General features: G+C 46.5%; 1 protein-coding gene and 1 long non-coding RNA gene across 2 annotated transcripts in view; one reads left to right on the forward strand and one right to left on the reverse strand.

Annotated features, from left to right (window-relative positions):
* Positions 1–1,523: 1,523 nt before the first annotated feature.
* Positions 1,524–26,419, reverse strand: part of LOC132209599 (uncharacterized) — a 33,795-nt gene continuing 8,899 nt past the window's right edge. The window contains exons 2-3 of the long non-coding RNA XR_009445796.1: positions 4,349–4,421; positions 1,524–1,786 (exon numbers count right to left, since the gene is read on the reverse strand). This is a non-coding gene — a long non-coding RNA (uncharacterized LOC132209599). The remainder of the gene's footprint in view (positions 1,787–4,348; positions 4,422–26,419) is intronic.
* LOC132209598 (actin-3-like) lies at positions 11,833–15,607 on the forward strand. The gene is made up of 3 exons (XM_059646279.1): positions 11,833–11,942; positions 12,063–12,211; positions 14,082–15,607. Exons 2-3 carry the CDS (start codon positions 12,086–12,088, stop codon positions 15,084–15,086), a joined length of 1,131 nt encoding a protein of 376 aa, XP_059502262.1. The 5' UTR covers positions 11,833–11,942; positions 12,063–12,085; the 3' UTR covers positions 15,087–15,607.

Raw genomic sequence — 26,419 nt, forward strand, 5'->3', positions numbered from 1 at the left:
ACAGAGCTGAGACCAAGGTCACGGAGTTTTGAGATCAGTCTGGAGGGAATAATGGTGTTGAAGGTGGAGCTGTAATCAATGAGCAGGAGTCTGATGTAGGTGTCGGTGTTGTCCATATGTTCCAGGGATGAGCACAGGGCTAGGGATATGGCATCCTCTGTGGACCTGTTAAGTCAGAGGCAAATCATAGGCGGTTGAGGCAGGTTGGGAGACAAGTTGAGAGATAATGGGAACTGCAGATGCTGGAGAATTCCAAGATAATAAAATGTGAGGCTGGATGAACACAGCAGGCCAAGCAGCATCTCAGGAGCTCAAAAGCTGACGTTTCGGGCCTAGACCCTTCATCAGAGAGCTCTCTGATGAAGGGTCTAGGCCCGAAACGTCAGCTTTTGTGCTCCTGAGATGCTGCTTGGCCTGCTGTGTTCATCCAGCCTCACATTTTATTATCTGGGAGACAAGTTGATGTGGGCTATGAACAGCCTTTCAAAACACTACACAATTATTGAGGTCAGAGCCACTGGGCAATAGTCATTAAGACATGTTTACATGTGCTTTCTTAGGTACAGGGATAATGGTGGTTTTCTGCTTGTAGGAGGGAGAGGTTGAAGATGTTGGTGAACGTGTCTGCTCGTTGGTCCACACAGGATCTGAGTGCTCAGTCGGGAACACCGTCCGGGTCTTTCACTTTTCTTGGGTTGACTCCTAGGAAGAGCAATCTGACATCTGCAGCAGTGACTAAGGGAATAGGTGTGTCTGGGGCTGTCAGGGCACGTGGCACCAGGGCCACTGGCATTCTGCTCAAACCGAGAACAGAAAGCATTGAGCGCATCAGGGAGGGATGTGTCTTTGTCTGTTATCTTAGTCTGTTTCATTTTTGTCTTCCTTTATTCATTCACAGGATGTGAGCATCACTGGCCAGGCAGCATTTATTGCCCATCCCTAAATGCCCAGAGGGCAGTTTAGAGTCAACCACATTGCTGTGGGTCTGGAGTCACATGTTGGCCAGACCAAGTAAGGATGGCAGTTTCCTTACCTCAAGGACATTTGTGAACCAGATGGGTTTTTCCAACTATCAACAATGGATTCACGGTCATCATTAGATTCTTAATTCCAGATACTTTTATTGAATTTAAATTCCACCATCTGTCATGGCAGGATTTCAACCTGGCTCCCCAGAATGTTTCTGGATTAACAGTCCAGCAAGAATACCACTAGACCATTGCCTCCCCTTTTTACCCTGTAATGTTGTTTAGCCTTTGCCATAGGTGGCAGGAGTTTGTTTGGTAGGTTTGGGCCTTTAACTTGGCTCGGTAATGCCTCTTGACATCCCTGATGGCTTTGCAGAGGTCATATCTGGATTTTCTGCATTGGTCTGGGTCTCCAACATGATTGCTGCATGTCTGGTCAGCGGATTTCCTGGTTCATCCAATGTTTCGGTTTGGGGAACACTCGGATTGGCCTGTTTGGTTCACAGTCCTCCATACATTTGCTAATGAAGTCCGTGATGGTGCTGGCATACTCGTCTAGGTTTTCCACTGACTGCTTGAACACCATCCGGTCCACTGATTACAAGCAGTCCCGGACACCGTCTTCCATGGCCTCGAACCAGCATTGTGGAGCAATGGCTTGCTGGAGTTGCTACATCTGAGCTACAGAGAGTGTTGATCAGGAAGCACACCCCACCACCTTTCAACTTACTCAATGTCACTGTGGGGTCCATGTGGTATACGGAGAACCTGTCAAATTGTAGGGCACAGTCAGGAATGGCAAGGGTGAACACACGTCTCTGTGAAGCAAAGCACACAACAATCTCTCAGTTCCCTTTGGTAGGTAAATCTAGGTCATTTCTGAGGAAGGGTCACCGGTCCCGAAATGTTAACTCTGATACTTTCTTCACAAAGGCTGCCAGACCTTTTCAGCTTTTCCAGAAACTTCCATTCTTGCTCCTCATTCACAGCATCCGCAGTTCTTTCGGTTTTTAAATCTAAATCTGAGTGCATCCATTCTGTGTCTAAAACCCTGAACATTTGCTAGGAGTATGCTGGGGAGGAGGGTCTTGGAACCTGTCTCAGAGGGTGGTGAATCTAAGGAATTCTTTACCACAGCTGTCGAGGCTGGGTCAGTAAATATATATTCAAAGCTGAGATAGGCAGGTTTTTAATTATTATGGGAATCAAGGGTTATGGGGAAAAAGCAGGAAAATGGACTGCAGATTATTAGATTAGCCGTGGTCTCATTCATTTGTGGAGCAGATTCAAAGGGCTGAGTGGCCTACTTGTGCTCCTATGTCTTATGGTCTTAATGTACGTTACAAATACAGTCTACATGACTAATGGACATCAACTTCAGGAAGTGTTGCATTGACACATGTACAACTACGCTACTGTAATGCCAGCTAGATTGATCACCTTCCCAAAGAGTTTCTGTTCACATGCAACCAGGATGATGTTTAGCTGAGATGCTGCTTGGCCTGCTGTGTTCATCCAGCCTCACATTTTATTATCTTGGAATCTCCAGCATCTGCAGTCCCCATTATCTCTGATGTTTAGCTGAGTGTACAATCTGCAATCTGAAGACCATTTTTAAATTGCAAGACAAGTAACCAGGGATATTTGGTAAAATGAAAGCAAACTAATGCCAATGCTGCAGATCTGAAATAGAAAATGAAAGTATTGGAGAACCTCAGGATCTGTGGAGCGAGAAACAAAGTTAATGTCTAAAGTCTAATACGGCTCTTCCTTGGAATTGGAAGGGGTTGGAAAATTATGTTTTTTTAATGCTGTTGACAAAGGGGACGAGTGGCTGGAACATATGGTCATGTGGCCAGGTGGTAATTTCACTGGACTAGCAATTCAGAGCCTAAAGTTAAGGTCTGGGTTCAAATCACACCATGACAGATGGTGAACTGTGAACTCAAAAAGAAAATTTGGAATGGTGACCGCGTATTCACTGTCAATTGTTGTAAAACAAAATCTGGTTCATGATTGCCCTTTAAGGAAGGAAATCTGTTCTGAGGAAGGGTCACTGGGCCCAAAATGTTAGCTCTGATTTCTCTCCACAGATGACACCTGAGCTTTTTTAGTAATTTCTGTTTTTGTCTCTGGCATCTGAGTTCTTTCATTTTTTACTTAATTTGCCATCCTTAACCTGGTCTGACCTACACGTGACTCCAGACTCACAGCAATGTGGTTGTCTCTTAACAGCACTCTAGGTGATTACAAATGGGCAATAATTGTGGGGCTAGCCAACGACACCCATGTCCCATTAACAGGTTGAAAAAAATTGCAGGTAGTAAGGGAGATGAAAGTGGGTGCCATAATTGTTACTTATTGCGCAGGTGGGGAAGTGACCCAAGTGAGTGAGTAGGCAGCATGGAGAGCATGACGCGTTAGTGCTGTTGCGGGTTGGGGTCGGTGACAGTGAGTCAGGGTAGATGTTAGTGAGAGTGATGGAGCGTGAGCTTTGGTGGGAGGTTGGCACTGTAGCAGATATATAGTGAGTGTGAGGTACTAGAGTATCTGTTCTATATTCTATGTTCTTAACTCAGTCAAAAAGATTAAGATTTAGCCCATAGTTGTAAAAATGTCGATCATGCCAGTGTAAATTGTCATTAAACCAGATGGTAAATCAGCAGTACTCTCACAGTCACCATTTGACTAGCTTTTAGTTTCAAGTTTATCAACTGGATTGAGAGTGCTCGAGTAGCTGTGGTGAGATTTGAACACAAATACCTAGGCCTCAGAACTAGAAATCCAGTGACAATGCCAGCTGTCAGTGTTGTGTCAGTCTGAGTGTGTGTGTGTAACTCGTATTTGAGAGAGTATGTATCTGAAGTATGTGTCAATGTGATTGTATATGTGTCTCATTATGTGTAAGTATGAGCTAACGTGTGAGAGTATGTGTCAGTGTGACTGTGCGTGAGTGTTCATGTGTGTCACAATGTGCGTGGGAGTGAATTTATGTGTATATGTGAGTGTGAGTGTGATTCTGTGAACGGGTGGTTGAATGTTAATTAGAGTGTGTGTATGTGTGTGCATGTATAAGGGAAGGCGAGTTAATGCATGACTGTGCCTGAGACCGTGGGTGACTGTGTGAATTAGAGTGTGTCTGTGAAGCGAAGAGGGTGGGAGATACAGTAACATTTTGACGTAAATTGTGAGGTCTCACAGTGCAGTTTGTACAGATTGCCCAGGGAACACTGCTCCCTGCAAGTTGAAAACAGCCCAGATAATAAAGTTTACACCTTGAGCATTCCCATCCCCCGTTATCATCCTATTTACCATCAGACATATGACATCCTGCTGTGCTTGAGGTTTTTTCCAAATAAGGTATGGAATGCTGAGTTTACCTGGTGCTTATGCTGGCAGGTTCCTCCCCTCCCTGCATTCTGCAGCCACACCTTCCCAACTCTCTGATTCATTCTGTCAAAAAAAAACAGGGAAGAAAAAATTAGTTTCAGAAACAGGAACCATGAAATATTGAAACAAAACCAGAAATTTCTGGAGTAACTCAGTACATCTGACAGCAACTACGGGAAGAAATCACAGTTAACCACTGTCACATAAGGTCCACTGGTTTTTCGAACATCGTTTAGGGAGGGAAACATACTGTCCTTACCCATTCTACCTGGTCCCAGAGCCACATCTGCTTGGCTTGCATTATAGTGTCTGAAGTGGCCCAACAATTTGCTGAACTGTATTGAAAACAGGGAAAGTAGGGACAGGCAACGTTGGCCTTTCCAGCAATACCTATCTCAGGCATGAATAAAAACACACAGACCAATTAGAAATAACAATACCTACGGACACTTGGGTTATGCTCCACAGTTTAATGCCCCCTTCTCACATCAGAAATGTAAACAGATCTAAGTTGGGGGTCCACATGAGCCTCCTTCCATCCCTCCTCATTAAGTCTACAGTCAAAGAGTCTTACAGCACAGAAAAGGCCCTTCTGTTCATTGAGTCTGCACCAACCTATCTATACTAATCCCACTTGCCAGCACTAAGCTCATTGCCGTGAATGTTGTGACATTCAGGTACTTGTCCAAGTAATCTTTAAAGGTTGTGAGGATTCCCTCTTCCACTACCATCCCTAGCAGCGCATTCCAGATTCACATCGCTGTCTGGATGAAAAAAGACCTTTCCTCAAATCCCCTCTAAACCTGCCCTTCATCTTAAAATTATGCCACTTCATTACTAACGCTTCAAGTAAGATGAACAGCTTCTTCCTATTCATACTGTATATGACCATTACAATCTACTTCTCAATCAGGTCTCTGCTCTAAAGACAAAAACCCAAATTTATCCATTCTCTTTTCATCACCACAATGCTCCAATCCAGGACGTAGCCTGGTGAATCTCGTCTGCAGCCCCTCCAGTGCAATCTCACCCTTCCTTTACTGCAGTGACGAGACCTGAACACAGTAGTCCAGTTGTGGCCTAAACAAAGTTTTGTACAGGAACAAAAACAAGATTGCTGGAAAAGTTCAGCAGGTCTGGCAGCATCTGTGAAGGAAAAAGCAGAAGGGTCACCGGACCCGAAATGTTAACTCTGTTTCCTTCCTTCACAGCTGCTGACAGGCCTGCCGAGCTTTTCCACCAAGTTTGTTTTTGTCCCCGACTTACAGTATCCACAGTTCTTTTGTTTTTTATAAAGTTTTGTACAGCTCTACATAATCTCCCTACTCCTACAATCTTTGCCTCGACTGGTAAACACAAGTGTCCTATATGCCTTCTTAATTACTTTATTAACCTTTCCTGCTGCCTTCAGAGATCAATGGACAAGTACCTCAAGATCCCTCTGTTCCTGTGAGCTTCCTAGTGTCCTACCATTCATTGAGTACTCCCTTGTCTTGTTAGTTCTCTCAAAGTACACCACCACACACTTGTTAGCATTAAATTCCATCTGCCACTGACCAACCCATTTACATCTTCCTGTAACGTAAGACCTTCTTCTTCACAATTAGTTGGCCAATTCTTGTGTCTGCTAATGGACTTATCATCCACCCATATTTTCTTCTGTATCTTTAATATATATTTCACAAACAATAAGGAACTCAGCATAGATCCCTGTGCTATGCCACTGGACACCAATCTCCAGTCACGCAAACAGCCTTCCACCACCACCCTCTGTCTCCTACTGTTAAGAAAATTTTGGATCCATCTCACCCAATAACCCTGAATCCAAGATAACAAAGTGTGGAGCTGGATGAACACAGCAGGCCAAGCAGCATCTCAGGAGCACAAAAGCTGACGTTTCAGGCCTAGACCCTTCATCAGAGCTGATGAAGGGTCTAGGCCCAAAACGTCAGCTTTTGTGCTCCTGAGTTGCTGCTTGCCCTGTTGTGTTCATCCAGCTCCACACTTTGTTATCTTGGATTCTCCAGCATCTGCAGTTCCTATTATTACCCTGGATCCAATGTGCTTTTACCTTCTTCATCAATCTTCCATGTGGGACCTTGTCAAAGGATTTGCTGAAACCCACATAAACTATGTAAAATGCCCTACCCTCATCTACACACTAGGTCACCTTCTCAAAAAATTCAATCAAATTTGTTAGGCATGTGACAAAGTCATGCAAATCATTTCTAACTATTGGCAAGTAAAATACAATTATCATCACATAGCTCTAACATTTTAACTTTATTTGTTTATTTTTCTATTTCTGTAACTAAGATTTTGTATCTAGACACTTCGTACCTAAGATGGCACTGTGTGGCAACACTGTGCACTTTGCCCTGTACTCTTGTACCCCAAGACAATAAAACCTAAATCCAAATCTAAATCTATTTCTGATGAAATCATGCCTCTCCCAGTAGAAAGTAATCACCTGCTTCAGAATTTAGTAGCTACCCTTCAAAATACATTTCAATGGTTACATTGTGCTGTGGGACTTTGGGAAGTCAAAAACCTGGGTCTTTGCAGAAGCTTTATTTACATAACAATGTGATTGCTATCAGGGTAGTTAATGACAAAAACAAAGTTGCTGGAAAGGCTCAGCAGGTCTGGCAGCATCTGTGGAGGAGAAAACGTTTCAGCTCCGGTGACCCTTCCTCAGAACTGATGCTACCAGACCTGCTGAGCTTTTCCAGCAACTTTGTTTTTGTTCCTGATTTACAGCATCTGCAGTTCTTTTGGTTTTTAATTACTTAATGAGCCAGGTGGGAGTTAAGGAAGAATGTTGTGATCTGGGATGTGCTGTATGAAAGGAAGGGGAAGGTTAGGGTATGTAGAAGCAAGTTGTGTTACAATTATCAAAAATAAATTGTCGAAATACAAGTGAAGAAGAAAACTCAAAAGGGCCATTGGGAACTCACACCAGCTGGACAGCTTTTCACAGAGCCGGCAAAGATGGTATGGCGTTCTTCTGAGGAGTAGGAAAGCTGACGTTTTGGGTTGGGACTCTTCTTTAGAAAATTCTGAAGAAGGGTCCCGACCTGAAACGTCAGCTTTCCTGCTCCTCTGATGCTGCCTGGCCTGCTTTGTTCATCCAGCTCTGCACTGTGTTATCTCTGACTCCAGCACTTACAGTTCTTACTATCTCATGGCATCCTTCTGAGCTGTACTCATCTGGATGTTTAAAACACTGACTTAAATGTGCCTTTATACAGCACTTATAATAAACTGAAATGTTGCAAGGAACTTCATAGGAGTGACTATCAGGATAAATTATATCCATCTAAGGCGATATTCTGTCAGATGTACACAGGTTGAGGCAAAGAGGCCAGTTTTAAGTATTATCTTAAAGCTGGAGTAAAGAGAGAGAACGTGAAAAGTTTAGGGATGGAAATCACATGTAAGGAGACAATCACCAAAGATGCAACAATTAAAATACAGAAGAGTGACCAGACTAGCCAAGTTCAGAGATCTTGGTGAGTTCAATTTGACTGATTACTTCAGATGGAAAGTCAAGAGTACACTGTGGTTAATGAAGAAGGGTCCTGACCCAAAACGTTGACTTTCCTGCTCCTCTGATGCTGCCCGGCCTGCTGTTTTCCTCCTGCCCCACACTGTGTTGACTCTGACTCCAACATTGGCAGTTCTTCCTACCTCTACACTGGTTAAGGCCTTCAGGGCTGACTGGTCAGGATGATATTGTGACTCCAGTCACTCACTGACAGCCTTTTGAAGTGGCACGCAAGGCCTTCAGTTGCAATAGGCTCATACAAGTATTAGCCACATTAGTTCAAAGTGCTTGGCCCACCACCAGCTTCTCCAGAGGGAACAGGGACAGTAGCTCAGTGGTTAGCATTGCAGCCTCACAGTGCCAGGGACCTGGGTTTGATTCCAGCTTCAGGTGACTGTCTGTGTGGAGTTTGCACATTCTCACTGCGTCTGTGTGGGTTTCCTCTGTGTGCTCCAATTTCCTCCCACAGTGCAAAGACGTGTAGGTTAGGTGATTTGGCGATGCTAAATCACCCATAGTATTCAGGGATGTGTAGGCTAGGTGGGTTAACCATAGGGAATGCTGGGTGGATGGGGTGGGATGCTTTTTGGAGGGTCAGTGTGGGCTCAATGGGCCCAATGGCCTGCTTCCACACTCCAGAAATTATCTGACTTCTAAATAAATGCTGCTCTCAGCAGCTACTGACAACCACAGCTGGGGAATGAATGAAAAAGAAACAGTGCTGCTGTGGAAACCAATTAGTTTGCCTCGTGTCCAGTTTCATTTAGGGATCTCATGAGCTGGAATCTCTCTAGAAACAGAGGACGTTGTGTAAAGTTAGCTAGGTGCTCTCTATTTAGCCTGTTCCTTTAAATATCAAGGTGTGGCTGAGCAAGTTCTGCAGGTAGATTACCATTTAAGGTAAATTCTGTACAGCTTGTGAGTCAGTGAGAGGAATGTGCGTACTTTAACCCGTTGTGTGCTGGAACACTTTGCTTTATAGCGATTGCCATTGCACTAACACTCACTGCTCCCCAGGTCTTTGGGACTAAAATTTGCTGGCTACAAGAACATATTGCCAGCCCACAGTGAACTGTCATTCTTTCCATCAAAATACACACAGTGAATAGTGAGCATGAGAGGAGCCCACTCTCTGGTGAGAATCACCACAGTCACCAATGAACAACACTATGTTCGATTTCCCCAGCTCTTATCTTGTTGAAGGAGACTGAAGATAATTTAAAGCTGGCTTACTCTTTCTTTGCTGGGTTTACTTAACACACAACAGGAATAAAAGATCAGGACTTATGATCCACATCTGTCAGCCCCAAGACAAGAGTATTCTTTAGCTCTTACAGACGGTGAATATGTGGCCAGATAAGCTGCTCCAAATTCCATTCTCCTAACACCATGCCCAGGCTCACAGCCAACACTGGGCCCAGATACACCAACACTTCACTTGTAACATTCTCACTTCTATTTTCAAGTCCCTCCACTCCTATGACTGTCCCCTATCTCTGTAACTTCTTTAGCACCACAACTCTCCACAGTATCTGCACTACAGCCAAATCTTGGACATCTCCCCAATGTTAATCAGTGCACCTTTGTCAGCCATGGGCACCCGCATGGGCCCCAGCTATGCCTGCCTCTTTGTAGGTTACGTGGAACAGTCCCTCTTCCGCACCTACACAGGCCCCAAACCCCACCTCTTCCTCCGTTACATTGATGACTGTATCGGCGCCGCCTCTTGCTCCCCAGGGGAGCTCGAAAACTTCATCCACTTCACCAACACCTTCCACCCCAACCTTCAGTTCACCTGGGCCATCTCCAGCACATCCCTCACCTTCCTGGACCTCTCAGTATCCATCTCAGGCAACCAGCTTGTAACTGATGTCCATTTCAAGCCCACCGACTCCCACAGCTACCTAGAATACACCTCCTCCCACCCACCCTCCTGCAAAAATTCCATCCCCTATTCCCAATTCCTCCGCCTCTGCCGCATCTGCTCCCACGATGAGGCATTCCACTCCTGCACATCCCATATGTCCAAGTTCTTCAAGGACCGCAACTTCCCCCCGCCACAGTGGTCGAGAACGCCCTTGACCGCATCTCCCGCATTTCCCGCAACACATCCCTCACACCCCGCCCCCGCCACAACCGCCCAAAGAGGATCCCCCTCATTCTCACACACCACCCCACCAACCTCCAGATACAACGCATCATCCTCCGACACTTCCGCCATCTACAATCCGACCCCACCACCCAAGACATTTTTCCATCCCCACCCCTGTCTGCTTTCCGGAGAGACCACTCTCTCCGTGACTCCCTTGTTCACTCCACACTGCCCTCCAACCCCACCACACCCGGCACCTTCCCCTGCAACCGCAGGAAATGCTACACTTGCCCCCATACCTCCTCCCTCACCCCCATCCCAGGCCCCAAGATGACTTTCCACATTAAGCAGAGGTTCACCTGCACATCTGCCAATGTGGTATACTGCATCCACTGTACCCAGTGTGGCCTCCTCTACATTGGGGAAACCAAGCGGAGGCTTGGGGACCGCTTTGCAGAACACCTCCGCTCGGTTCGAAATAAACAACTGCACCTCCCAGTCGCAAACCATTTCCACTCCCCCTCCCATTCTTTAGATGACATGTCCATCATGGGCCTCCTGCAGTGCCACAATGATGCCACCCGAAGGTTGCAGGAACAGCAACTCATATTCTGCTTGGGAACCCTGCAGCCCAATGGTATCAATGTGGACTTCACCAGCTTCAAAATCTCCCCTTCCCCCACCGCATCCCTAAACCAGCCCAGTTCGTCCCCTCCCCACACTGCACCACACAACCAGCCCAGCTCTTCCCCTCCACCCACTGCATCCCAAAACCAGCCCAGCCTGTCTCTGCCTCCCTAACCTGTTCTTCCTCTCACCCATCCCTTCCTCCCACCCCAAGCCGCACCTCCATCTCCTACCTACTAACCTCATCCCACCTCCTTGACCTGTCCATCTTCCCTGGACTGACCTATCCCCTCCCTACCTCCCCACCTATACTCTCCTCTCCACCTATCTTCTTTTCTCTCCATCTTCGGTCCGCCTCCCCCTTTCTCCCTATTTATTCCAGAACCCTCACCCCATCCCCCTCTCTGATGAAGGGTCTAGGCCTGAAACGTCAGCTTTTGTGCTCCTGAGATGCTGCTGGGCCTGCTGTATTCATCCAGCCTCACATTTCATTACCTTTGGCAGCCATGGATTTACTAGTCTTGAAATTCGCTCCCTACTCCACTCCTCCTTTGAGGTGCTCCTTCAAAAACCCACCTCTTTCACTAAGCTTTATGTGGCTGAGTATCTAATTCAGTTTGATAATCATTCCTGTGAAATATTTCAGTGTTTTAAATGCATGAACCAGCATCATTGCACGTTGCTGCTCATACCAGTGTCCAGGGGATGATTGGTGATAATGGGAACTGCAGATGCTGGAGAATCCAAGATAATAAAATGTGAGGCTGGATGAACACAGCAGGCCCAGTAGCATCTCAGGAGCACAAAAGCTGACGTTTCGGGCCTAGACCCTTCATCAGAGATCTAGGTCCGAAACGTCAGCTTTTGTGCTCCTGAGATGCTGCTGAGCCTGCTGTGTTCATCCAGCCTCACATTTTATTATCCAGGGGATGATTCCCGAGTTTAGCATCACCTTAGTGACACCAAGGGAATTGTGGATTTAGGGAGTCCTCCCACTAAATGGTTAAATCCAATTATAAATATTAATTCAAGTGGAAAATGAATACCAAATTAGGCTGGGGTAGGATGTTTTATGTTTCAAGGTGTGAATAATACCAGGAAGTCACAAAATAATTACATGATTGGATTCTTTCCCTGTGGCTGAATTGAGCTCCACCCACTTGTACATCAATGGCTGGTTTGTAACAATCACTGCATTTCATTGGTTGGTTGCTTCATGTGATGGGAATTTGGGTGGAGATTCATGCTCTTTAAAGAAAGTGGCTCAATAAAGAAGCACATCTGCTAGCCTGGAAGCAGTACAATCCTTTTCCAGAAGGTGATGTGAGGCTATTGTTAAGTTGTGCCAGTTGCTGGTATCCCTGAGAGTTGTAAACTCTGTAAATTGTTCTTAAGTGGGCATCAATTTGGTCTGTAATGGTTTTTTTTCCTCTTTCAGTCACCTCCTGCAGATTCTAAGCCATGGCTGAAGATGAGATTGCAGCTCTGGTGGTTGACAATGGGTCTGGGATGTGTAAAGCTGGCTTTGCAGGCGATGATGCTCCCAGGGCTGTGTTTCCCTCCATTGTGGGACGTCCCCGTCACCAGGTAACTTTCTTTTTAAGATGAAGTGCTTTGGAAAAGCTCCTCATTCAGTAAAACTAAAATGCCAACTGTCTACTGCTTATTCGAAGTCCTTGTAGTCACTAAAGCTATAGTGCTGAATGTTTACTGAAATAGGAAAGTGAGCAGAGCTGACTTGTACTTCCCAGTCAACTTCACTTCACCTGTTTAGTGATGGGAGACTTGTCTTTAAGTGTGGGATGTAACTGACTTGTATTTCTGGGGTGACTTGAGGGTGGGGGTGGTGGCAAGGGTTTGATTTGAGACTGTTAAGGTTTGTAATGGGACCAAGACTTTACCTCCCATCACTTTCAACATTGAATTACTTCATGAAGTGACTTGAGTCTGTCAAAGCTGTGACAAAAACACAAGATTTGTTTCTTGGTACCTTAATCCTTCTAAGCTTCAGTACCTGTTCCAAGTTTTAAAAACCAACCCTTCTGATGCTCCTTGCACCCTAGTCTATATCCCCAGAATGCTCAATGTTCCTTTGATAGCCATTCTATAACTGCCAAGATTGTGTCACTTTATATGGCACTTGGAATGGTGGGTGTTAATTGATGTTGGCATTAATTAGCTTTCCCCTTGGTGTAGGTGAGGGTTCCTCAGCTTGAGGAAACTGACAGGCAGTTTATTTTAGTAATGGTCTGTCCTATAGATAAGCTCCATTCTGTGCTGTCAGAGGTGCCTACTTTTCTTTATTAAGATTAAGTTGGAAGTTCTGAATCTCCACTGATACTAGACCTGCCTGGAGGTGTCAAGTATTCACCTGATTCTTAGTCAAAGTCCCTTTGAAGACATTCTGAACACTGGCTTGCTTACAGTTTGTGGGATGTTCTGACTGAAGTGGCTACACTTCAGTATACTTTCTACTGACTCTTAGTATACTTTAGAGGTATCATGTTGAATACAAATTTAAACTGTAGACATAATCAAGTCAGAACACCAGGTTAGTTCAACAGATTTTGAGCTCACAAGCTTCTAGAGCACTAACACACTCACTGGGGGAGTTCACCTAACAAAGGAGCAGTGATTTTTGGGGGGTGGAGTTGACAGCCAAATGGACTATAACCTGGTGTTCTGACTTTGTCCACCTCTAGTCCAATGCTACCACTTCTCCATCAGTGCAGAACATAATTAACTTAATCAGTTTACCACTGTAGGATTGGAACTCTTGGCTCTGTTTACAAGCTATTTTAGCAGTAATAAAATATGGCAAGTGTTATTACAGAATCTCTAGCTCACATACATGCAGTCCTATTTCTGAGCCTCAATCTAATTGCTAAGAATGGGCAAGGTTTGCCCAACTTCTGTGAATTTGCAGGGTTAGGGGAAAACTTGCACTTCTGGGTAACTGCCATAAATAAACTTAACAATTTATTGAACTTCCATCCCTCCAACATGAGGATAATAATACAACTCTGATGTAAAATGTGCATTGTCACAATACAAAAGACTACCTTGGTTAAACAGATTTGCTAATCCACTTCTTAGTGTAGAACTTTCTCACCAAATTTAAGTTATAACTAATCCCTGTACTAGGGAGGGAGATCTAGTTGGTCCTGTATCTAAGATCCTGTTACTTTACTTGGTGTAAAGTTGGATCCTGGCTAAACATTACTCACTTGTGAATTGTCTATTAATCTCTAGGTGTAATAACAAGCTACAACATGATCCTAATCCTATACAAATAAATTCATAAACAACTTTATAGCCCAAGACTAGCACTTTCAGTCAGACAGTTTGTACATTTTTAAACAAAATTCAAAAGTGATTGGATTTAAGAAACAGTAATAGGGTGTGAATTACTATAAGTGCCTTGAGTACTATCTGATTGTTTTATTTCTCCATCTAGGGTGTGATGGTGGGAATGGGTCAGAAAGACAGCTATGTTGGAGATGAAGCCCAGAGCAAGAGGGGCATTCTGACCCTGAAGTACCCCATTGAACACGGCATTGTCACCAACTGGGATGACATGGAGAAGATCTGGCACCACACCTTCTACAATGAACTGCGAGTGGCCCCAGAGGAGCATCCTGTTCTCCTCACAGAGGCACCCCTCAACCCCAAAGCCAACAGGGAGAAGATGACCCAGATCATGTTTGAGACCTTCAACACCCCAGCCATGTACGTTGCCATTCAGGCCGTGCTGTCCCTGTACGCTTCTGGCCGTACGACTGGCATTGTGCTAGATTCTGGTGACGGTGTGTCCCACACCGTGCCGATCTATGAAGGGTATGCCTTGCCTCATGCCATCCTGAGGCTGGACTTGGCTGGTCGGGATCTCACTGATTACATGATGAAGATCCTGACTGAACGCGGCTATTCCTTCACAACCACAGCCGAGAGGGAGATTGTGCGTGACATCAAGGAGAAACTTGCTTATGTGGCCCTGGACTTTGACTCTGAGATGCAGACAGCCAGCTCCTCTTCAGCCTTGGAGAAAAGTTACGAGCTCCCTGATGGCCAAGTCATCACCATTGGCAATGAGCGCTTCAGGTGTCCAGAAGCCTTGCTCCAGCCCTCCTTCATTGGTATGGAATCCCCTGGTATCCATGAGACCACATATAACAGCATCATGAAATGTGATGTGGATATCAGGAAGGATCTGTATGCTAATACTGTCCTGTCTGGTGGAACCACTATGTTCCCTGGTATTGCTGATCGGATGCAGAAGGAAATCACAGCCTTGGCTCCGAGCACAATGAAGATTAAGATCATAGCTCCACCAGAGAGGAAGTATTCAGTATGGATCGGAGGCTCCATCTTAGCTTCTCTGTCCACCTTCCAGCAAATGTGGATCAGTAAGCAGGAGTATGATGAGTCTGGTCCCTCTATTGTCCATCGCAAGTGCTTCTAACTTGCTGTAGGGACCAGAACTGTCTTGTGACCCTGCCTCATTCCTTAAACTTTTTTTGTCTGACAGGAATTCTATGGTCTAACTTTCACCTTGCCACAAACCTGCTTGTATCCAAGGTCCTCTTTGACCATCATATTTTCAGTAGCAAGTGTGAAACTTTGAAGCCTGCTTCCTGTCAAAAGACAAGACTATGGATTGTCAATTGTCTTGCATGAGTCATTCCAAACTATCCTCTTGATTACAATCAAGATAACTATAAAGCAGTGACTCTCTAACTGAGAATTTGAGACTCATTAAGGGCTTCCAATTGTTATACTGATAGTAACAGATGTATTACATTTGTGCTCCATTAAGACAAACTTGAATCTCCTGGAAGTTACAGCTATAACATATCAATAGCTCATGATCAGTTTGAAGTTTTTGGATGCTGGCAATTGGGAGTAAGTGTTAATTCCCTCAATGAAATATTACACTTGTTTATAACTGTTCAATTGTAGAATAATAAAATGGATTTTTGGTCACCAATGTCTTGTTTCAATCATTACTTGCTCTGGTTTCAATTGCTGAATGTCATTCTCTAGAATCTGGGCTTTCTTTGGAAGCAACGAGAATTGGCAAATTCAGCCCTTTGAGCATGCTCTGATCAGCTTGGCCTGACCCTGCTTTATCCCTATAATTCTTTTGATCCTCTAACTTTTTTGACATTCAGGTTTTTTCCATAAGTGCTTCTGGCAAAAATTCTACAAACTTGCTCACTGCTTTGGCTGAAATTTCTTCATTCAGCCTTGGGCCTTAAGTAGGGCCCATGTGGGTACAAGGATGACTCTCTCTCTCATCCACGAAGCCCATTAGGCTGACTAGCCTGGAATTCCTAGCTTCCTTCTCTTCTCTCCTTAACTGACACCCCCACCCCCACCAAAAAAACACCAATTATGTTAGCTACCTGTCACAGTGGAAGAGCTATTCTGAAGTCTATAGAATATCTTGGAAGATACCCCAACAATGCATTCACCCCTTTCCAGGGCCAGTAGGCACTGCAGATGCTTGAGAATCTGAGGTAAGGTTTAGAGCTGGATGAACACAACAAGCCAAACAGGAAGGTGGATTCTGAAGAAGGGTCTAGGCCTGAAATGTCAGCCTTCCTGCTCCTTGGCCTGCTGTGTTCATCCAGCTCTACACCTTGTTATCTCCCCTTCCAGGGCCACCTGCTTAAGGAAGCAACTGAAGAAGCCACCATGGTAAGTTAGTTACCCACATGTTCAGTCATGATATTGGTACCCTCCTCTTAACAAGGTAGATGAAAAACCCACCATGATAAAGTAGATTTTGGAATTAATGGCTTGATTCTCTTAGACAATAAAATACACGCCCTAAACAAGGAGGGAATTCATTTAGGAAAATTATCCAGAGTGCCTGGTTGCCTGCCACATCACACCACTGCTCTTGTTTGCCAATATTTCTCTTTCTGGCCTACCGCAGTGCTCAAGTGAGGCAGATGAGCTGGAGGAGCATCTCCCACAGGATTTGCATGTATGTCAAAAGGCATTGACTGATTAGAGATGGTCAATGTGGCTTTGTGCATGGGAAAGTAATCAAGTTGATTGAAAGGTTTTAGTTTGAAGCAGTAACAAAGACAATCAATCAATGGGAACAAAGTGGTAGATTTTTTTAAATTTGCTCATGGGATGAGGGTGATGCTGGCCAGGCAGCATTTATTGCCCATCCCTCTATATCCCTCTATCCCTGATTGCCTGGAGGGCAGTTGAGTAAACCACATTGCTGTGGGTTTGGAGTCCTATGTAGGCCAGACCAGGTAGGGATGGTAGTTTTCTGACAATCAGCAATGGATTCATGGATGGATTAGATGCTTGATTCCAGATATTTGTTGAATTCAAGTTCTACCCTCTGCTGTGGTGGGATTCAAACCAAAGTCATATTACCTGGGTTTCTGGATCAACAGTCTTGCGATAATACCACTAGGTCACTGCTTCCCCATGATCTGTTTGGAGTTCAGCAAGGCATTTGACAAAGCTTATCATGGTAGACTGGTTAACAGGGTTAGATCACATAGAATACAGGGAGAACTAGCCATTTGGATACAGAACTGGCTGGACAGTGGTTGCGGAGGCTTGCATTTCAGACTGGAGGCCTGTGACCAGTGGTGTGCCACAAGGATCAGTGATGGTCCTAGGTTGCCTCCAGTGCCACAACAATGCCACCCAAAGGTTGCAGGAACAGCACTTCATATTCTGCTTGGGAACCCTGCAGCCCAATGATCTCAATGTGGACTTCACAAGCTTCAAAATCTCCCCAACCCCGACCTCATCCCAAGACCAGCCCAGGTCATCCCTGTCTCCTTAACTTGTCCGTCTTTTCTCCCACCTACCCACCCCTCCCTCCTCACTGACCAACTCCTATCCCAACTCTCTACCTTCTAGCCTCATCCCTGCCTCCTTGATCTGTCTGTCCTCTCTCCACCTATCCGACCCTCTCTCCATCTTCCATTATTGCCTCCCTCTCTAGTTATTTCAGAGTCCACTTCCCTTCCCCTATTTCTGAAGAAGAATCCAGACACGAAACGTCAGCTTTCCTGCTCCTCTGATGCTGCCTGCCTTGCTGTGTTCATCCAGCTCTACACCTTGTCATCTTAGTGATGGGCCTGCTGCTTTTCTTCATTTACATAAATGATTTGGATGTGAACATAGGAGATATGGTTAGTAAGTTTACAGATGACACCAAAATTAGAGACGAAGTGGACAGTGTAGGTTACCTCTGTATAATGGGACCTCAATCAGATGGGCCAAGGTGTGGCAGATGGAGTTTAATTTAGATTAAATGCGAGCTGCTGCATTTTGGAAAGGCAAATCAGGGCAGAACTTATACACTTAATGTTAAGGACCTGGGGAGTGTCACTGAACAAAAAGACCTTGGAGTGCAGGTTCATAGTTCCTTGAAAGTGCAGTCACAGGCAGGTAGGATAGTGAAGAAGGTGTTTAGTATATTTGCCTTTATTGGTCAGTTTACTGAGTATATGAGTTGGGAGATCATGTTGCAGCCGTACAGGACATTAGAACATTTTTGGAATACTGCCCGCAATTTTGGTCTCCATCCTATAGGAAAGATGTTGTGAAACTTGAAAGGGTTAAGAAAAGATTTAGAAGGAGAGTTGAAGGCTTTGATCTATAGAGAGAGACTGAATAGCCTGGAGCTATTTTCCCTGGAGTGTTGGAAGCTGAGGGGTGACCTTATAGAAGTTTATAAAGTCATGAGAGATATGGATAGGGTAAACAGGCAAGATCATTTCGCTGGGGAGGGGATGTCCAAAACGAGAGGGCATAGGTTTAAGGTGAGAGGGAAAGGTTTAACAGGAACCTAAGGGGCAATGTTTTCACACAGAAGGTGGTGCATGTAAGGAATGAACTGCCAGAGGAAGTGGTGGAGGTCGGTACATTTACAACTTCTAAAAGGCATCTGATGGGTGCATGAATAGGAAGGGTTTAGAGGGATACAGGCCAAATGCTGCCAAATGGGACTGGATTAATTTAGGATATCTGGTCGGCATGAATGAGTTGGACTGAAGGGTCTGTTTCCATGCTGTACAGCTCTATGATTCTTCCGCCCAGGTACCTCACAGCTTCAGAAAAATATCAGAATGTGAATACCCTCTTCCTTGCTTTTAACTTTCCCCTCAAACCTCTAGGTTCTGTCCTGTATCAAGATAATAAAATGTGAGGCTGGTTGAACACAGCAGGCCAAGCAGCATCTCAGGAGCACAAAAGCTGACGTTTCGGGCCTGGACCCTCTCTGATGAAGGGTCCAGGCCCGAAACGTCAGCTTTTGTGCTCCTGAGATGCTGCTTGGCCTGCTGTGTTCAACCAGCCTCACATTTTATTATCTTGGAATCTCCAGCATCTGCAGTTCCCATTATCTCTGTCCTGTATCAGTTGTTTTGAGCACAGCCAGCCCATTTTCAACCATATACAATCATCATTACCACGTCCGGCAATTTTGTCTCCTTGATTTAAAAGGGAGCTGAGGGGTAACGTTTTTACAAACGGTGCTGTATGTCTGGAACAAGCTGCCAGGAGTAAGTGGTAGAGGCAGGTACAATTACAACATTTAAAAGAAACATAGAACATTACAGCACAGTATAGGCCCTTCGGCCCTTGATGTTGTGCTGACCTGTCATACCGATCTCAAGCCCATCTAACCTACACTATTCCATGTACGTCCATATGCTTGTCCAATGACGACTTAAATGTACCTAAAGTTGGCGAATCTACTACCGTTGCAGGCAAAGCGTTCCATTCCCTTACTACTCTGAATAAAGAAACTACCTCTGACATCTGTCCTATATCTTTCACCCCTTGAATTAAAGCTATGCCCCTTCGTGCTCGCCGTCACCATCCTAGGAAAAAGGCTCTCCCTATCCACCCTATCTAACCCTCTGATTATTTTATATGTTTCAATTAAGTCACTTCTCAACCTTCTTCTCTCTAACGAAAACAGCCTCAAGTCCCTCAGCCTTTCCTCGTAAGACCTTCCCTCCATACCAGGCAACATCCTAGTAAATCTCCTCTGCACCCTTTCCTGCTTCCACATCCTTCTTATAATGCGGTGACCAGAACTGTACGCAATACTCCAAATGCGGCCACACCAGAGTTTTGTACAGCTTCGCCATAACCTCTTGGTTCCGGAACTTGATCCCTCTATTAATAAAAGCTAAAACACTGTATGTCTTCTTAACAGCCCTGTCAACCTGGATGGCAACTTTCAAGGATCTGTGTACATGGACACCGAGATCTCCCTGCTCATCTACAGTACCAAGAATCTTACCATTAGCCCAGTACTTTGCATTCCGGTTACTCCTACCAAAGTGCATCACCTCACACTTGTCTGCATTAAACTCCATTTGCCACGTCTCAGCCCAGCTCTGCAGCTTATCTATGTCTCTCTGTAACCTACAGCATCCTTCATCACTATCCACAACTCCACTGACCTTAGTGATAATGGGAACTGCAGATGCTGGAGAATCCAAGATAATAAAGTGTGAAGCTGGATGAACACAGCAGGCCAAGCAGCATCTCAGAAGCACAAAAGCTGACGTTTCGGGCCTAGGCCCTTCACCCTCTGATGAAGGGTCTAGGCCCGAAACATCAGCTTTTGTGCTCCTGAGATGCTGCTTGGCCTGCTGTGTTCATCCAGCTTCACACTTTATTATCCACCGACCTTAGTGTCGTCTGCAAATTTACTAACCCATCCTTCTATGCCCTCATCCAGGTCGTTTATAAAAATGACAAACAGCAGTGGACCCAACACCGACCCTTGGGTACACCACTAGTAACTGGTCTCCAGGATGAACATTTCCCATCAACTACCACCCTCTGTCTTCTATCAGCAAGCCAATTTCCGATCCAAACTGCTATATCTCCCACAATCCCATTCCTCCACATTTTGTACAATAGCCTATTGTGGGGAACCTTATCAAACGCTTTGCTGAAATCCATATACACCATATCAACCGGTTTACTCTCATCTACCTATTTGGTCACCTTCTCAAAGAACACAATAAGGTTTTTGAGGCACGACCTACCCTTCACAAAACCGTGCTGGCTATCCCTAATCAAATTATTCTTTTCTAGATCATTATAAATCCTACCTCTCATAACCTTTTTCAACACTTTACCAACAACTGAAGTAAGGCTCACTGGTCTATAATTACCAGGGTTGTCTCTACTCCCCTTCTTGAACAGGGGAACCACATTTGCTATCCTCCAGTCTTCTGGCACTATTCCTGTAGACAATGACGAGTTAAAGATCAATGCCAAAGGCTCGGCAATCTCCTCCTTGGCTTCCCAGAGGATCCTAGGATAAATCCCATCCGGCCCAGGGGACTTATCTATTTTCACACTCTGTACATTTGGACAAGTACATGGATAGGCAATGTTTACAGCAATATTCAATATTGAGTCCAGAAGGCTATAGAGGACAAAGAGGGGGTGATGAACGGGGACCGTTCAGGCTGCTTTTCCTCCTCGGACCACCTCCCAGTCATGAACTACTTCAACTCCCCCTCCCACTCCTTGGACAAAATGCCCATCCTGGGCCTCGTCCAGTGCCACAATGATGCCACCTGAAGGCTGGAGAAACAGCACCTCATATTCCACCTGGGAACCCTGCAGCCCAATGGTCTTAATGTGGACTTCACAAGCTTCAAAATCTCCCCACCCCCTACCTTATCCCAAGGCCAGCCCATCTTGGGCCTGCCTCCTTGATCTGTCCGTCTTCCCTCCCACCTACCCACTCCTCCATCCTCACTAACAACCCCCATCCCAATTCCCTACCTACACTCACCCTTTACTGGCTTCATCCCCACCTCCTTGACCTGCCCGGCTTCTCTCCACCTATCTGCTCCTCTATCCACCTTCAATCATCGCCTCCCCCTCTCTCTATTTATTTCGGAATCCCCTTCCCCTCCCCCATTTCTTAAGAAGGGTTCAGAGCCGAAACATCAGCTTTCCTGCTCCTCCAATGCTGCCTGGCCTGTTGTGCTTACCCAGGTGTACACCTTGTTATCTCTTTCTTAGACCTGCTGCAGCGTTCCCGCGAGGCTTAGCACAAGCTGGAAAAACAGCACCTCATTTTTCGCATGGGAACCCTTCAACCTTCTGGGCTCAATATTGAGTTTAACAATTTTAGGGTTTGAAATACCTTCTCGCATGTCTTCACCCCAAACCCCACACACCAGGCCTTGTTATTATATGATCTGCTATTACACACAGCCTCTTGTTAGCCACTAATAGTCCTCATTAGCAGCCATTTGTTCTCCAACGCTAACCATTATCCATTCATTTCTCTGTCCAACTGTTCACTCTTTGAGCTCTATCTCCACCTATCATTTACTCTTTAGCCCCTCTCCCTACCCTATATTCTGCATTAAAACCAGCTTTCTCAGAGCTACCATCAGAGGAAGGGTGACTAGACCCAAAAATTAACTCTGATTTCTCTCCACAGATGCTGCCAGACCTGCTGAGTTTTTCCAGCAATTTCTATTTTTGTTTTTGATTTCCATCATCCGCAGTTCTCTTGGTTTTCCTATAGAAATTTATAGTCAGTTTGTATGTTCCTGGCAAGCTCACTCTCATAGTCTACTATTCCCCTTTTAATCAATCTTTTTGTCCTTTGCCAAAATCAGCTGTGAAACGGCAAAGAGGTGGCTCATGTAGAATGTACACGAGTTTAATATTGCCCTTACTCAGTCTGGCTTGTATGTGACTCCAGATCTGTAGCAATGTGGTTGAATTTTAACTATCCTTTAAATCAATTGAACAAGTCGTTCAGTTTCAGGGCATTTGGGAATGGATAATTCATGCTGGCTTTGCCCACATCCTGTGCGAAAAACACCATCACAGATGTCTGAATGTCCTTTTTTCCTGTTATAAATTCTATGCGCACCACAAATTGGCAAACAGTAGAAAACAAAACGTTTTGAGGCATACGATGAAAAGTTGGAGAGACTGAGACAGGCCTGAACATGGGCCAGTGACACATACAGGAAGGAAGAGTGTGTGAGACAGAGAGAACCCCGAGGGCAAGAACCTGCCCCAACGGAAACTGCAGAGACACTTCACATTCCTTACCTTATATGGAAGAAAACTCGAGCACACGAGAGTGTCGTTTATAGGTGTGGCATGCGAGAGAACGAGTAAATGACATGGTAATATCGGAAAGAGATCTCAATCAGGAGCCTCAATGTCCCTTCCAGAGAAGAGTTTCAATGGTCGAGAACTAGCAATTCCAATCTGGTGCGCTTAGATCCGTGTTACATTCACAACTGGTTGGAAACATTGAATTGGTCTTTGCAATCAATGAGTTTTAAAATTTAGACTCTGTTGTAATGTAGCCAATTTGCACACAGTGAGATTCGAAAAAAATGCAATGTGCCATATGTCCCGCATTTATGTTTTTTTAATGACTGAAATTCCCATTTTGGCCAGAACGCTGGGGCAAACATTGACCTCTTCTTCAACAGAAATATTGGCCTCAAATCAATTACATCCACTGGCATGAGACAGCAGACAGGGCCTTGGTATAACGTTCAGAAAATATAAGATGGTACCAATACAGCATTGCTTTCACAATTTACAAAATAGTGTGTTCGTACCTCAGCACTGACCACCAACAGTGCCCGCTCCCTCAGCACTGACCACCAACAGTGCCCGCTCCCTCAGCACTGACCACCAACAGTGCCCGCTCCCTCAGCACTGACCACCAACAGTGCCCGCTCCCTCAGCACTGACCACCAACAGTGCCCGGTCCCTGAGCACTGACCATCCGACAGTGCCCGCTCCCTCAGCACTGACCACCAACAGTGCCCGCTCCCTCAGCACTGACCACCAACAGTGCCCGGTCCCTCAGCACTGACCACCAACAGTGCCAAATCCCTCAGCACTGACCATCAACAGTGCTCGCTCCCTCAGCACTGACCACCAACAGTGCCCACTGCCTCAGCACTGACCACCAACAGTGCCCGCTCCCTCAGCACTGACCACCAACAGTGCCCGGTCCCTGAGCACTGACCATCCGACAGTGCCCGCTCCCTCAGCACTGACCACCAACAGTGCCCGCTCCCTCAGCACTGACCACCAACAGTGCCCGGTCCCTCAGCACTGACCACCAACAGTGCCAAATCCCTCAGCACTGACCATCAACAGTGCTCGCTCCCTCAGCACTGACCACCAACAGTGCCCACTGCCTCAGCACTGACCACCAGTGCCCGCTCCCTCAGCACTGACCAACAGTGCCTGTTCCCTCAGCACTGACCCTCCGACAGTGTCCGCTCCCTCAGCACTGACCCTCCGACAGTGTCCACTCCCTCAATACTGACCCTCCGACAGTGCCCGCTCCTCAGCACTGACTCTCCGGCAGTGCAGCGCTCCCTCAGCACTGACCCTCCAACAGTGCGGCACTCCCTCAGCACTGACTCTCCGACAGTGTGGCGCTCCCTCAGCACTGACCCTCCAACACTGCCCGCTCCCTCAGTACTGACCCTCCAACAGCGCGGCATTCCCTCAGCACTGACCCTCCAACAGTGCCCGCTCCCTCAGCACTGACCTTCCAACAGCGCGGCATTCCCTCAGCACTGACCTTCCGACAGTGCCCGCTCCCTCAGCACGGACTCTCCGACCATGCAGCACTCCCTCAGCACTGACCCTCCGACAGTGTCCACTCCCTCAATACTGACCCTCCGACAGTGCCCACTCCCTCAGCACTGACTCTCCGGCAGTGCAGCGCTCCCTCAGCACTGACCCTCCAACAGTGCGGCGCTCCCTCAGCACTGACTCTCCGACAGTGCGGCGCTCCCTCAGCACTGACCCTCCAACACTGCCCGCTCCCTCAGCACTGACCCTCCAACAGTGCGGCATTCCGTCAGCACTGACCCTCCAACAGTGCCTGTTCCCTCAGCACTGACCCTCCGACAGCGTCCGCTCCCTCAGTACTGGCCCTCTGACAGCGTCCGCTCCCTCAGCACTGACCCTCTGACAGTTTCCACTCCCTCGGCACTGACCCTCCGACAGTGCCCGCTCCCTCAGCACTGACTCTCCGGCAGTGCAGCGCTCCCTCAGCACTGACCCTCCAACAGTGCGGCGCTCCCTCAGCACTGACTCTCCGACAGTGCGGCGCTCCCTCAGCACTAACCCTCCAACACTGCTCGCTCCCTCAGCACTGACCCTCCAACAGCGCGGCATTCCCTCAGCACTGACCCTCCAACAGTGCCCGCTCCCTCAGCACTGACCCTCCAACAGCGCGGCATTCCCTCAGCACTGACCCTCCGACAGTGCGGCATTCCCTCAGCACTGACCTTCCGACAGTGCCCGCTCCCTCAGCACGGACTCTCCGACCGTGCAGCACTCCCTCAGCACTGACCCTCCGACAGTGCCCGCTCCCTCAGCACTGACCCTCCGACAGTGCCCGCTCCCTCAGCACTGACCCTCCAACAGTGCCCGCTCCCTCAGCACTGACCCTCCAACAGTGGGGCATTCCCTCAGCACTGACCCTCCGACAGTGCTACATTCCCTCAGCACTGACCCTCCAACAGTGCGGCATTCCCTCAGCACTGACCGTCCGACATTGCGGCATTCCCTCAGCACTGACCCTCCGACAATGAGGCATTACCTCAGCACTAACCCTCCAACAGTGCTCCCTCCCTCAGCACTGACTCTCCAATAGTGCGGCGCTCCCTCAGCACCGACCCTCCGACAGTGCCCACTCTCTCAGCACTGACCCTCCAACAGTGCGGCACTCTCTCAGCACTGATCCTTTGACAGTGCAGTACTCCCTGAGTATTAGCCCTCTGACAGTGCGGCACTCCCTCTGATCTTTTGACAGCGTGCAGTCCAATAGATCTGTATCTTAGATCCATAGAATCATTGCGGTGTCCAGTATGGAAACATACGGACCAAATATTGAACTACAGGAGCAACCATCCCAACACCCACAAACGAAGCTGCATTAGAACATTATTCCAACGAGCCACCACACACTGCAGCACAGAGGAACTACGCGTAGCAGAGGAAAATCACCGATACAGCGTATTCAAAAAGAATGGGTAACCTATGAACACAGTCCACCGATTCCTCAGCAATAAACCCAAACAAACAGACAAAACAGGCTCAGAAACCATAGCCACTCTCCCCTACATCAAAGACATTTCCGAAATGACTGCCAGACTACTCGGAACCCTTGGCATCAGGGTAGCCCACAAACCCACCAACACACTAAAGCAGCAGCTAATGGACTTAAAAGACCCTGTACAGACAACAAATAAAACGAACGTCATCTACAAAATACCTTGCAAGAACTGTGACAAACACTACATTGGGCAAACAGGCAGAAAGCTAGCCACCAGGATACATGAACATCAACTAGCCACAAAACGACATGACCCACTATCACTCGTATCCTTACATGAGGAAGGACATCACTTTGATTGGGACAACACATCCATCCTAGGACAAGCCAAACAGAGACATGCACAAGAATTCCTAGAAGCATGGCATTCCAACCGGAGCTCCATCAACAAACACATTGACTTGGAGCCAATCTACCATCCTCTGAGAAAAAGAACAGGAAACAACATCACCAACACAGGAAATGACATCACCAACCCAAGGAAACCTAACCAGATAAATAGAAAGCGGGACATAACACCAGCGCTTCGTCGGAGGCTCACTGATGATGTTACCTAGAATGGTGACGAAACGTCTGGGAACAAACCGGCAAGCTCAGTGAACCAGCTTACATCTGGACCACAATAAAGACCCACTCTTTTG

The sequence above is a fragment of the Stegostoma tigrinum genome, chromosome 5 (genome assembly GCF_030684315.1).
Source record: "Stegostoma tigrinum isolate sSteTig4 chromosome 5, sSteTig4.hap1, whole genome shotgun sequence".
Taxonomy (NCBI): Eukaryota; Metazoa; Chordata; class Chondrichthyes; order Orectolobiformes; family Stegostomatidae; genus Stegostoma; species Stegostoma tigrinum.